Below are 12,950 nucleotides of genomic sequence, written 5' to 3' on the forward strand. Positions count from 1 at the left end.
ACAGGTTTGATCCTGTACAGAGTGTACAGAGTGACATACCACTAAAATTCATGAGGATTTTGCCTGGCTTGGGTCTCTGAGCCCCAGCTCAGCAAAGTGTTTGTGTGCTGATTACACTGGAACTTCTCAGCAATGAAGACTGTCATGATGTCATAGGATCACAGGATAATTCAGGTTGGAAGGGACCTCAGGAGGTGTCTAGTCCAACTTCCTGCTCAAACAATATTCTTCCAAGTGAGGTCCTCTGGGGGCCCTGTGCGGACTGCCCTCACCTGTCCCCCAGAGCCTTAGAACGCCTCTCAAGCAGGAGGAGATGGCCATCTGCCAGCTTCTCATATCCTGACCCATTTTTCCTGAGAACTCAGCAAGGCACAGTTTCACAGACAAGAGGAAATCCCTAAACTGCACACAGCCCAAAGAGTGGAAAGTTTTTTTTTTTTTTGATTTTTTTGTTTTTTTTTTTTTACTTGCTTGGCTTTTTTTCTAGCTTCCCCATGAACATATTTGACAGCTTGCTGTTCCTGCCAGCGCAGGATCCCAGTGGAAATCTGGGCTGAGGCTATGCTTTCTGCCTCAAGAGAAGCTTCCCAGAAGCGCCAGGGATTTATTGAGCACCACCTTTCACTCCCCATCCCTTGCCGTGTCCCACTGAGGGCCATGTGCAGTGGCAAGCTGCAGACGGGTTTGCTGGTGGCTGGCTACTTCATCTACTTGCTCGTGGGTGCAGCCGTGTTCCAGGCACTGGAGAGGACTGCTGAGAAGCAGCAGAAAATGGCAGCCGCCCAGATGAAGGAGGCTTTTCTGCAGAACTTTACCCACCTCACAGTGGCAGAGATGGAGCAGTTTATGAGGGTGAGTGCAAGGCATGGGGGAAGCCTTTTCTCCCTCCCCTTTCCCCATCAGTCTGTGTTTCCTACTCTGCCTTGATACACAGATGACTTTCACTGTGTCCCTGCCGGTGCATTCGTTTGGATGATTTTTGCAAACCCCAAGCCTGTTCTCTGGTCTGACTAGGGAGGTCTAACAATGCATGGGGCTTGACAGAACCTTTTGTGTTAGCTATTAAAAAACAAAAAAACAAGCAAACAAAAAAATCCCAAGGGTCTGATTCTTTTGACTCTTGCCTCCTGCTGGCATGTTTCAGCAGGGCTCTGCTGATCTACAGTGGGCAGCACGGCATGAAAAATGAGGCTGTCAGAAATGAGTGGGGATGATTGCCACACACAGCAGCATCGCAGGCAGTGCAAAAGAACAATGCAGCAAGCTCTGAAATAATCTCTTGGGAAAAAAGAAACTCAAATATCTGCCAGGCTCGTGGCATAGTCGGGGTTTGTTTTTCAAAGATAGCATGGAAGCGAAGCGCTCAATCTTGCCAAGAGAATGGTGTTTCTAGTCACTGCAGGGGAAACTGAGAGTGGCTGCACTTCTCTGGTCATCTTAGGACTTTGTAGCTCTATCTGCTACAGTGCGAAAAAAATGGGGACTGAAAACAGCCTTCCTATAAGCATTTCTGCATGGGAAACTAAGAGATCTCTCAATAGGCCAGTTGGCAGGATAAGGAGAGGAGCTGAGAAGCAGTATTCCTAATAAAACCACTGTTGATCCGGCCCCCAGTTCACATACATATATACCCTCTTCAACTTCGATTTGAGGGGAAAGGGGGTAAGAGGAAAGGAAAGAAAAAGAGGATCTTGCTCACGAGAATGAAATCTTTGTGTCACAGCTATGGAATGGTATCTGTTAGCCTTGATTTTCTGGGGTATCAGCAGAAGACTTAATGGGGGGAGGGAATGGGGAAGATCTTCCTGGTGCAATTTTTTCCAGCTTGTGTCTTGCCTCTGGCAGGGCTCAGCCCTGGAGTTTATCTAGGCTGCTTCTATACAAATTGGCCTGTGTTCCAGATGTCCAGCCCTCTGTCCTCTGTTTGCTAAAAACAGGGACAGCTGCACATTGCCTTCTTTTTTCCCTAAAGCTTTTAAAAATACATCAATATTACTTATTGTTAAAACCAAGGAAAAAAGGGAAAAATCTGAAAAAAGATAGAATCATGGATGATAGGTCTGAAAGGCCAGTCAGCCACTTGCCCCAGGACAGTCTTCCCTGAGCCCAAACCGTCTCTGACAGATGTTTATCTACTCACATCTGAAAGGCCTAATTGCAATTATCGCATGCATGTGTGCTCATGTGTTCAGTTGAGAGGACAGTGCAATGCGTGTGTCGGGCCGGATTCTGACTGCAATTGCACCAAAAGTAATGACTTGAAACCCAGGGGATTTTCTCTGGATTTAAATTTGTGATACTAATCAGAATACAGCCTTTGAATGAAATTCTGCTAGTGTGTCATGTGCACCCTGCTGTAACTCACTGGTGCCTTGCTGAGAGGCATCAGGCGCACTGCTCAGTGCCTCTCCATACGGATGAGAAATTAGGCCCTGGATCCATTACTACCATCTCAAGGGCAAGCTCAGAACCAGCAATCATCAGCCACGTCATCGCTTAAAACTAGTGGGCTGCCCTGCTCTGGCATGTCCTAGTCTTTTTTTAGGATCCTTCACTTCCAAAGTAGACAGTTTAAAAAAATCTGAGATCCCTGGGAGGTGCAGTTCACACTGAACAAACAAGTTTTCCTATTAGACCACTCAACATAACCACAGGGCAAAGAATTAACATTCAAAAACGCTGTCTGGCTGCCTGCAAGTCTGTGCCTTCCTTGAAAGCTAAGGTATGAATGATGTCCAGAGTCAGGTTGAGGACAGCTGAGTGCTACACACAGGAAAGGAGCAGTAATGGCTAAAATTCATAGAACTCTTGCAGCAAATACTTGAGAAAAGCAGCCGTGCTGGTACCAAATCTTGCTTTCCCTCACAGAACCTGACTGAAGCCATTCAGAACGGAGTATACCCTGTTGGAAATGAATCACAGATTGAAAACAGCAACTGGGATTTCAGTAACTCCTTCTTCTTTGCAGGCACGGTCGTTTCTACAATAGGTAGGATTTTCATGTGTGTGTGTGCCTCTACCTGTGCATGTGTGTGTGTGTGTGTGTTTGTGTATGTGTGGTGCTGATTAAGTATAGTTATTAGGACCTAAACAGATAATGCTTTCAGGGTAAAACTCCAGCTCTTCATGGCGAGGGCAGGAAGCAGCAACAGGTATGAGGTATGAGACCTCATCATACCACAGCAAATGCAGCATCTTCCTTCATAGCTTTGTTTTGGCTTATGAAATACCAACTGTTTTCATATCATTGTTTCCCACCCATTTCTTCTTCTGTCATCTGTTAAAATCTTGGCTCAGCTGCCAGATGTGGGTGGGAAATAGACGTGACTTCCTTGGTCTTATTCTATGGTCAAACAAGCTATAAATCATTCCTGAGACTTCTGTAAAGCATAGAAGAATGGTAGGAATAAAGTGAACTTTGCTGGGGCATGGACACCATCACAGTAACCTGTCCTGGGTTAGTGTATGCCTTGGGCCAGAATATGCTGGAAGGGAAAAACAGGAAGGGGAAAAGGTGAATGCTATTGCTTTTACACTACTCCTTCAAGCATGTGGCTGCTGTTCTTACCATTTCAAGGGCCACCTTTCCCCTGTGTATCCCTCCCTTTTTTCCAGGTATACATCCCCGAAAGCACAAGTCTGCTAAATATGAGTATAAAATCCACACTGTTGGCTCTTGCTTCACAGGCTCATGCAGCGTAGGTTAAATCCGTGCTTTTGCAGAGCAGAGCTGAGATGTCACTCCCACTGCACCTTAGGCACAGCTGCCCCATTGATCACTGAGTATGACATGTTACAGGGGCTCCAGGGGTCTGCCAGCATCATGGCAGGTGTGTAGGTGATACACGACACCGTAGCTTCCTGTCTTAGAAGAAAGAAAATGTAGAGCCTTAAATAATATATTCTTTAAAAGTCTCCACTGATCTGCTGGAACGCTTTCTGTGCAACACAGAAAAAGCATGGATGAGGGTTCAGGAAGGAGAATGTGCTGAAGAGTGACTCGTTCCTATTGATCAAATTGTCCAAATACTATCAATGAACTTGAACCGAAGATCAGAGCTTCCTCTTACACACTCCTTGCTCCTCACTGCCAAATACATATGTCTGACTCCATCAGCATAGAAGAGGTCATTTTAGCACATAGAAGGGTTGAGCACTAGAAAAGGCTTCTGACCAATTACACCAATAAGGAATGTTTCATGGTTATAGCAATATTTACATACCAGTGAAACTTTTCTAGTTTGTCAACACACTGCCACTAGCAAAAGCCATTCTTGGCACCACATATTTTTGTATTTTTGTCATTATTGCATTTTTCTACCAAGAAGAGATCAGTTGCCTCTCATCAAATTTTGTTTTTCCAGCAAGGGAGACAGGCTGTCACAGGAGAAGTACAGCTTTGCCTGTTTCTCTGCACCTTCACCGCATCTTCAGACCTCCAGGATCAGAGATGTCAATTTTTGTTATCATGAAAGTGGAACAGCTGTGTGACAGGGAGCACAAGATATCTTAAGCATTTGGGGGCCTAGCAGCCAATAAATCAGCCAGTTGTCTTATTTGTGTTTTCTCTCAGAGAAAGCCTTGCGCTCTAGGAGTTATGGACACCTTGAGATGAGCCTGAGCTGGAGAAAATGCATTTTCTCAGTAAGAACATACACTAAGTACAGGACTCATGCACTCAGATGTGTATCTCAAGGGGTCTGAGAAGAACAAGTCTCCAGTCCATTAAGGGACATAGCTGGAGTTCTGCAGCCATTTCATTGCTTAGATAAATTCTATTTTAATAAAATTTAAAGACAAGTATCTTTCTGGTATGAATAAATCAGCCACCATTAAAGTCTAGGCTATTTAGCACAGGCTATTCTTATATATCCTACAATGCTTCCAGGACTCGAGCCAGTATCCAGATGTACCAGCTTACTGGCATTTAGCCAGGGAGGTCACTAACACAGCACTGTGCTGTATCCTCCAGCCATGCCTTCGTGGGCAGATTGAGAAGAAGCTATGGGTGGGCTATATCTGATTCTGGCATGGTAAACAGCCCTGGGCTCCAGCCTTGACATCTTCCAGGTTCCCAGCCTTCTGGTTTATGTCTTTCCATGTATTTATTATAGGAGAGTGTGTTTTCTGTAACTGCTTTTAGGTTATGCTCTCATTCCCAGTAAGGCTGGCTGGAAGCAAACTGCTCTCTGCATCTTCCAAAGTATACAGGGTGAATCACTTCATCTGCCTACTGGCTTTGTCAGAGAAAAGTGAATGTACATGGTCTGAGAAGTGCTAGCCACATCTTCTAGGGGCAAAGACAGGCCAGGTTCAGGTAGGTGTGAATGAGACTGTAGACTGCTCTAGCTCTTTTGAATACCTTCTCTGACCCAACTTTCTTTCATAGGTTATGGCACAGTGCGTCCTAAAACTGCTGGGGGCCAGATCTTCTGTGTCTTTTTTGCTCTGTTTGGAATCCCTCTGAATATTGTTTTTCTACACCGTGTTGGTAAGATACTCTCACTGCTGTGTAAAAAGCTGGGGAAATTCCTGTACGAGAAAGGAATGAGAAAGGTAATTTGTTCCACTTACTCAGGCACAGTTATATGCTCACTGCTATACTTCTTTCAAGATATATCATATCAAGAGCATTGTCCTATGTTACATTTGTTCTCATGCCATGTTAGGCACCATACTAGAACAAGAGATGAAAAGTTCTTCACCTTGCAGAGCTAAGCAGACAAGGTAGCAGTAGAAGAGAGAGAGGCAGAGAAAGGGATGCTTTTTGCCTATTCATCTGAGCGGCAGGCATCTAGCCCCTTCAGCAAATGATGGAAAGAGAAGGTATCTCATCTCACTTCTCTAGAAACTTGTCTCAGGAGCTAACACTCTTGGGTAGTACCATTCTCTCTTTATGGCCAATAGATATGGATGAGATGACTGATCATCTCATGTCTAGATAGCAAAAAGTAGGTGAGCCAACCAGATGTTACAGGTATCAGTAGATACTTGACTCATTGCTTAGCTAGCCCCTCTCCTCCCTTTACTCTGACAGACAGAAAACATCATGCTCAAATTGTCCATTTGAGCCCAGTTGTTGAAAGATGAGGAAGGAGGCACACATAAGGGGCTAGAGGCAGTCTGTCTCTTGCCTGGTTTTGCCCCAAGTTTTGCAGCTTCTCCTGTTATGTAACCATCTTTAAAGAAGTGGAAAGAGCTTTTCTCTGTCCCTTACCATAATTCTCTTTCAGGAGGAGATATGAATGCTACAGACAACTCTATTCAAATTATTGATTTTCTTCCCATGTCTGGCAAACTTAAACGGAACATGAGGCTTGATCAGATATAGACTCTAGCATATGCACAATGCATTAAAGGCATGGAGAATTATCCAACAGTTGCCATTCATTTCAAGACAATCTGGAATTGTAAAATTCTGCACATAAATTATAGGTGTGTCTGACTGAGAAGTCTTAATTTAAAAGAAGTCTTTTCTTCCCAGTCAAGACCTCTTTCTAGCTGCATGGAGGTGAGATGGGCACTTCATCATCAGGAGCTCATTTGACAAAGATCTTCTTGTAGCTGGGTATTCACTGAGTGGGAGCCAAGCTGTGGCACTGATGCCATGCATCTTCAGAGGAATACAGGCAATGTTCAAGACTCCTGGAGATAACATTGTTGGAACAGATGTAAATTCTCCATGGAATATTTTTAAAATGTCTATTTTCTCAGGCAACTTTGAATGATTTTTGAGAGCAATACCTAAATTTCTAAAAACTAATTAAAAATGAACTAATATGATGAAAAAAACGGAAATAGTCTGATCCTGATAAAAGTCATTGAATAGGAATTCCTTCCATAATTCATGGTCATTGGAGGTTGATGCAAACACTAAAAAACCTACATGTCCCTCAGTTACTATAGCCATACAACTCCCATGGTGCATGGCTTACCTCTACTTTGGGGGCAGGCTGCAGTACCTTTAGAGGAAGCGAATTCAGTACAACCCATCAGCCCCTGTGGTCGTAGCAGGTGGTCCCAGATAGCCACTCATTTGAATACTGCACCATTATATATGACCTTCTGCTGTGTCAAATCAGAAATATAATTGAATTGGTTTCTTTTTCAGAAGAAGATCAAATTTCTGACCCTTTTGTTCTTCCTGGTGACGGGGATCCTAGTGTTTCTGTGTTTGCCATCACTCTTCTTCCAGATAACAGAGGGCTGGTCCTACAGCGAAGGAATTTACTTTGCATTTATCACTCTCAGCACCATTGGCTTTGGTGATTATGTAGTAGGTAAGGTTGAATTCAGAGAGGAGACACAACAAAATGCCAGGGATACTACTGTAATTAACATAAGATGAGTGCACAAGCCACTAGTGAAGGTACTGTAGAGACAACTCTTCCATCTGGGTCTTCCTAATCCTCATCCTCTGTGGTTCTGAGGCAAACACTCTTCTCTAGGATTGCATCAGGTGATGAAAAGCACTAAGATGTCTAAATAAAATGAAATACAGTGCTTTGGGGTGCAAAGAACCCACATATTTGGGGGAGGGGAAAGGGAAATGTAGAGCAGGACTCAAAGGGCCTGAGAATTTGCGTATACCAAGGGAACAGTTTGTGACAGTCATACAAAATGAGGCATGTATCCCTGCTTTGGCCATCTAAGTCTTATGTTTCAAAGTGTACAGTAAAGAAATGATTGGTCATGTTTCAGAAGATATGATTTTACAGCAATTCTCCTCAAACCTGTGGAAAGGGGAGAAGTGGGGAAATGTACTCAGTTGTTGAAAAATGGGAGCTTATACCCACATATCACTATGCCCTTCTAGTCTCCTGTGCATCACTGGGTGCTCTTTGACTTCACAAGTTGGAGCTTTGCATTTTCCCCGAAGTTAAACTGTTCAGTCCATGTCCAAAGTCCAGTGAACTGGAGTGCTTCTAGAAACACTGCTGTGGATCTGCTTACCCAAATACACTCTCCATAGAATTAGAGGAACTCTAAAATGAACACCAAGGGCCAAATAAGTGTCCGTGGAAGAAGCAATCAAACACCTGGACTTCACAGAGCATCAAAGTTTTCTCTACAACAAACTGTCCTGCTGGCATCTTGCCAATCCAAACTTCATTTCAGCTGTGGTATGAGAAGGAAACTCTGGAGTTAGTATTTTAGCTCCAGTGCTGCCCACACAGTGAGTCTGGAAGTCTCACTTCACTTTCTGATGAACAGACTTCCACAGCACACCAAATACAAGGCTCTCAAGCCCTGCAGAGGGGCAAGAGGGGCTTCGGAGTATGGGTGACTGTTCTGCTGCTTGTTTAGAAGATTTTTTTAGGTCAGGACTTTGGCAGAAGGGGCCCACAGGCTTTTCCAGACACTGTCCAATATTCCCTGCTGGCCTTAATTTTCCTGAATCTGTGTATGAGACCAGATGGTGCTTTGAAGATCCAGTCAACATCTTGCTTGTTTGCATGAGCTCATGGATTGTAATGATCTCATAGCCTAGATGATTGCTCGTCCACGACGTAATGGATTCCTTTTCCTTCCCACAGGATGTGCCACACCAGTTATTGGCCCTGACCTGCTGTCTGTTAAAGGCCATTAAGTTTCACACAAACACATACAAACTCAAAGTCTCCATGTGGGTTGAATACATCTGGTCTTGTGAAATTTACTGTGTGTTTCAGAGACAGGGAGCAGAAGACATCATCATGTCATGAAAGTATCAACACCCAAGACCTCTGCAATGGCCATGAATTGGTTAGGCTACATTTTCCTATGTGATAGTAGCAGATTAAGTATCCCTTAAAGCAAAGGAAACCAATCTCCCCTGACATTCTCTTCTCACCTAATCCATAGAAACACTCTTTGCCTCCAGCTCTGGTGAGTGATATTGCCACAAGCAAGACACAACACTCAGGCATTTGCAAAGAATCTGCGTCACACAACAGCGGCCACCTTGCTTACTGTTTTCTCCAGCAAGGACCAATCTTTGTTATAGCAATGGAAGACAATATGTCACAGGCATTTCTTTTCTAACTGTTTGTAGGACTGATGACCCTGGTCTGTGCAATGCTAGGCACCTTAAACTTCAATTACAGGCAATGCAGGAAGATGGAAGGTGACTAGGGCCTTGCAGGGGAAGATGTGAACAAATGGACAGCAGCCCAACTGGCTTGTTCTCTTCCTTTGCCCCAAAATACAGGTGTGCTTTACAATAATGGGAGCAGGTCACAGTCTGAAAACCACCACTTCCTTAGCACTTTCCTGCTCTGCAGACAAGCTGTTTTACAAATACAATTAAAAGATCATCATCAGACAGACCTTCTGACTCTGTAATTTCATCTTCATTAAAGTGACCTAACTGGAGCTGAAATATTTTTTCCTGCAACATTTATCTCCATTGGCATTAAACAATGAAATAAAATATTAAGTTTAATACCTCAAACCTCCGCAATGAAACAAGCAGAATCAATGGCTATCCTCACTATTATGCATTTAGAATTGATTACAGAAGACAGATGGATTTGTGTTGGCCAAGTGGAACAGAACAGGTTTGAGTTCATTTGTATATTAGTTCAAATTAATTAACTGCACATTAATATTAATATTAGTATTAATGTTAATATTCAAATTAGTTAATTGCATATTAATTCTAAGCTCTTCTGTAGCTGTAGTGCATCAAGCATGAGATAAAGCCTCTTTTTTTTTTCAGGGAGACATCCTAGGAAAATGCCAGAGTCTGAATTTAACTGTTTTTGTACGTGCACACGTAGGTGAAACTCCCCTTGGGCTGTAAACCAACCTCATGTTCTACTTAAGCCCAGTTTTGAGTAAACATTGTGAAGACATTACAAGTTGCTTTGCTAACATGATGTTGAAACCCTCTCCGCAAATCATGAGCTCCAGCTAACAGCACAAAAAGGAGATGCTTTGCAGCAAGGCCGGCAGCTCCTCTGCCAAGTCAACTCCAGTAGTAGCAGAAGAAACAACTGTTGGATCCCTATGCATTACAGCAAACCAGCACCCTCCTGCCCCATTTCCAAAGATCTTGCACAATGAAGTACAATAATCTTGCACATTGATTTATGCAATGCTAAGCACTGCAGGACCTGAAATGAGTTGCCAGCATCCTGACTCCTTCCAAGAAGTTTCACAATGGGAAATGCTCTACGAGGCTTGCACTAACCTCCATGCCCATGCATCTTGCTATGTTACCTTCTGTGTGGAGTCACCCTTAACAGTGACTTATAACACTTGATAAGCAGTATTACCATTAAACTCAAATTTTAAAGCAAATGCCATGGTTATATCAGCCGGCTCATGCTAGTAAAGTTGCATGGGATTGAATGCAGTAGGAGTAAAAACTCTCTGAACATTGGTCATGCTGACATCTGAGGAACCAAATTAAATGACCCATGCAGAACAGCGAGTGTGGAATACTGAGTGATGTTAAGAGGTTTAGACTGCATGAAATATGCTTCGATCCACTGATTTCCAACACAGAAAGTTGTGTTCTCAGTATGTGACAGTGAGTTCTCATCAATCACCTACTTTTTTAATGAAGAAAGGTCCTGCAGCCATTCAAAAACAAAGTAGGAGTTGCAACTTCTCTCTTTCTGTGATCAAGGATACCTGTAATTTAAAATAATTTTGTATTTGGTCATAGTCACATGATGTTGGAAGAATATACAGAATTACAATAGTCCAGATAGCAATTGTAGAGCAGTTTTAGTGGCCCACTATGCTTTGTTTTTTGTGCCTTCTGAGTTTGGGAATACTTTCATAATAAAACTACACAATCTACTTGTATATGCAGAGGTTGCGATGGAGTTGGCATAAGGGGAAAAATATCCTGATCTGATGCTAACCCATCTCAATCTCAGCGTATCTTTTTGAAGGGCTAGCATGGTAGACTGGTAGGTACCCGCTTATTACAGCCACAAGAGACTGGCCCTACCTGAACCTAAAGCATGTTTTCCTTTGAGCTGCAGCCTTGCTGGGGAAGTTACCTTAAAGCACTCAACGTAAAATACTTTGATGAATTCACTAGGTTGGCCCATTTTACACAGGCAAAGCAATTTAAACTTGTTAATTTTCCTTTTCTTTCTCGCTCTCTGTCTGCAGGAAAACAACCTGACAGGAATTATTTTTCCTACTACCGAACACTGGTGGCCATTTGGATCCTTTTTGGCCTTGCCTGGATTGCTCTCCTGTTTAATTTATTGACAACGGTACTGGAAGATACTGAAAAAATAATTGCCAAGGATCTCCATCAAATGGGAAGAGTGAGTAAGGACAGTGAAGCAAGTCAACAAAGATGCTGGCCTGCTCAGTTTATTCCAGTAGAAGAACTACAACTACCGTATACTGGAGGGGATGCACAGAAAATTGAATCATTAGCAGCAGGTTCTGAACACCCAAAAAATGAAAAAAATGTTTTTTTCTCATAGTAAAAGTATTTCCATAACCTATGGGGATTGAATTCTTCATTGGAGATTTGCTAGTGCATTATTCTAAAGAAATTCCCATGGAAATAACATTTCTCCTGCCTTTTGCTGAGATATGACCTTTCAGAACTCAAGATTTAAAGTACACAAAGTAAGACTATTAATGGTAAGAAATTTGCTCCTCAGTTTGCCCTGAGGTTGTGCTAACAACCTGACAAGTGCACTGGTTTTGCAAGGCTTCTTTGAGGTTTTTCCACAAAAATGCAGAGGAGGTGCATGGTAGAGCTTGCTGGTTCTGTTTGGATTTTGCTGCTTGTAAAAACTCACATCTGTTCCAAGAACTGACATGCACAAGCTTTTCTGAGGCATTTTATAGCACCTTTGGAGAAAGAAATAAAGGGATATAACTTAATAATGCCTGATTTAAGCTGTCATATTGAATAAGCCTGCAAGACTTGGAAGACATGTTTGAAAGGCAGAACCTGGGCTCAGTTAAGGGGCACAAGAGGCATCTAATGGACAGGGTTAGAAAAAGGTTAGCTGTGTTAGAAATGGTTTATGCTACCTCTTCCTGTTTTATACTAAGATGAATAAAGCCAATTTCACATTTTATCCCTGTGGCTTTGAAAAAACGTTTATGATGGCGCTTATAAAGAGTATATAAACACATATGCATTTAATTCAGTTTTTTGTAGCATTTTATAAGAACAGCGACTGGTTTGAATGAAGGAGTCCTCACTGCATCAGAGCCTTGCTGCTATGCTTGTATTTCATAGGCACTCGAATGCAGTTTAAAAATGATCATACTGCTCAGTGCTAAGGTAGCTTGCCAAGTACCATCATTGTCTAAACAGCCCAGCCTTATCGTCAACCAAGTAAAACAAGGATCTCAAATCTGGACTCAGCCTCAGAGTTTCAGGTGTACTGCTTGGCACACAGGTCATCCATGGGTGAAGACTGGCCTTTAACAGCTCAGTCTACACTTCAGATGCTTTGCGTGCGTCAAGAGCGTACAAAGCCCTACTTCTAAGTGCTGGCAAAACCCCTGTGGTAGACAGTCATAGAGGAGAAAAGTCCAGTGGGTGTATATGGTTACATCAAAGGTCAGACAAGCCCAATATCCTGTCTCTGACAGTGGCTAGTAGCATATGCCTCAAAATTAAGGACAAGGCAGCTCTGCCATCCTCCATCCCTGATGTGCCCTCTCTCTTCCAGTAGCTAGTGGCTGGAGGCTGCCCAGGCAAGAAGTGGAGTCTCACAACCTAAAATTCCTTGAATTTGTCTAAATGCTGAATTCATAGTGACATCCACAGCAACCTGACAAGGTGGTGGACAGATTAACTACACAAAGTACCTCTCTGCTATTTCTGAACCTGTTGCTTGACAGGTTTCTTTTTAGATACCCTCTGGTTCCTGTTCTGAGAGATGGTGAATAATTGTTTTGAGCTCACCCTCCAAGGTTGCAGCAAGAGCAGCCTCCTCCTGGAGATGTAGTTTTACTGGCAGAGCTATTCT

The 12,950-nt window shown here is 43.0% G+C and overlaps 1 protein-coding gene across 3 annotated transcripts; it reads left to right on the top strand.

The window, feature by feature from the left end:
- Positions 1–510: 510 nt before the first annotated feature.
- Positions 511–11,850, top strand: LOC134140868 (potassium channel subfamily K member 16-like). 3 transcript variants are annotated; one of them, XM_062576522.1, is made up of 5 exons: positions 511–852; positions 2,869–2,989; positions 5,390–5,556; positions 7,112–7,280; positions 11,113–11,850. In XM_062576522.1, exons 1-5 carry the CDS (start codon positions 562–564, stop codon positions 11,436–11,438), a joined length of 1,074 nt encoding a protein of 357 aa, XP_062432506.1. In that variant the 5' UTR covers positions 511–561; the 3' UTR covers positions 11,439–11,850. The 3 variants fall into 3 exon arrangements, with proteins under 3 accessions (XP_062432506.1, XP_062432507.1, XP_062432508.1); XM_062576523.1 differs by having other exon boundaries at positions 7,115–7,280; XM_062576524.1 differs by lacking the exon at positions 11,113–11,850 and adding an exon at positions 7,817–9,489.
- The last annotated feature ends 1,100 nt before the right edge of the window (positions 11,851–12,950 follow it).

The sequence above is a fragment of the Rhea pennata genome, chromosome 5 (assembly GCF_028389875.1).
Source record: "Rhea pennata isolate bPtePen1 chromosome 5, bPtePen1.pri, whole genome shotgun sequence".
Lineage (NCBI taxonomy): Eukaryota > Metazoa > Chordata > Aves > Rheiformes > Rheidae > Rhea > Rhea pennata.

Bases quoted from the DNA above. Each gene is read 5' to 3' on its own strand.
- LOC134140868 (XM_062576522.1), top strand. From the start codon at position 562: ATGCTTTCTGCCTCAAGAGAAGCTTCCCAGAAGCGCCAGGGATTTATT. The intron at 5,557-7,111 runs GTAATTTGTTCC...TTTCTTTTTCAG, and splicing joins ACGAGAAAGGAATGAGAAAG to AAGAAGATCAAATTTCTGAC. The intron at 7,281-11,112 runs GTAAGGTTGAAT...CTCTGTCTGCAG, and splicing joins CTTTGGTGATTATGTAGTAG to GAAAACAACCTGACAGGAAT.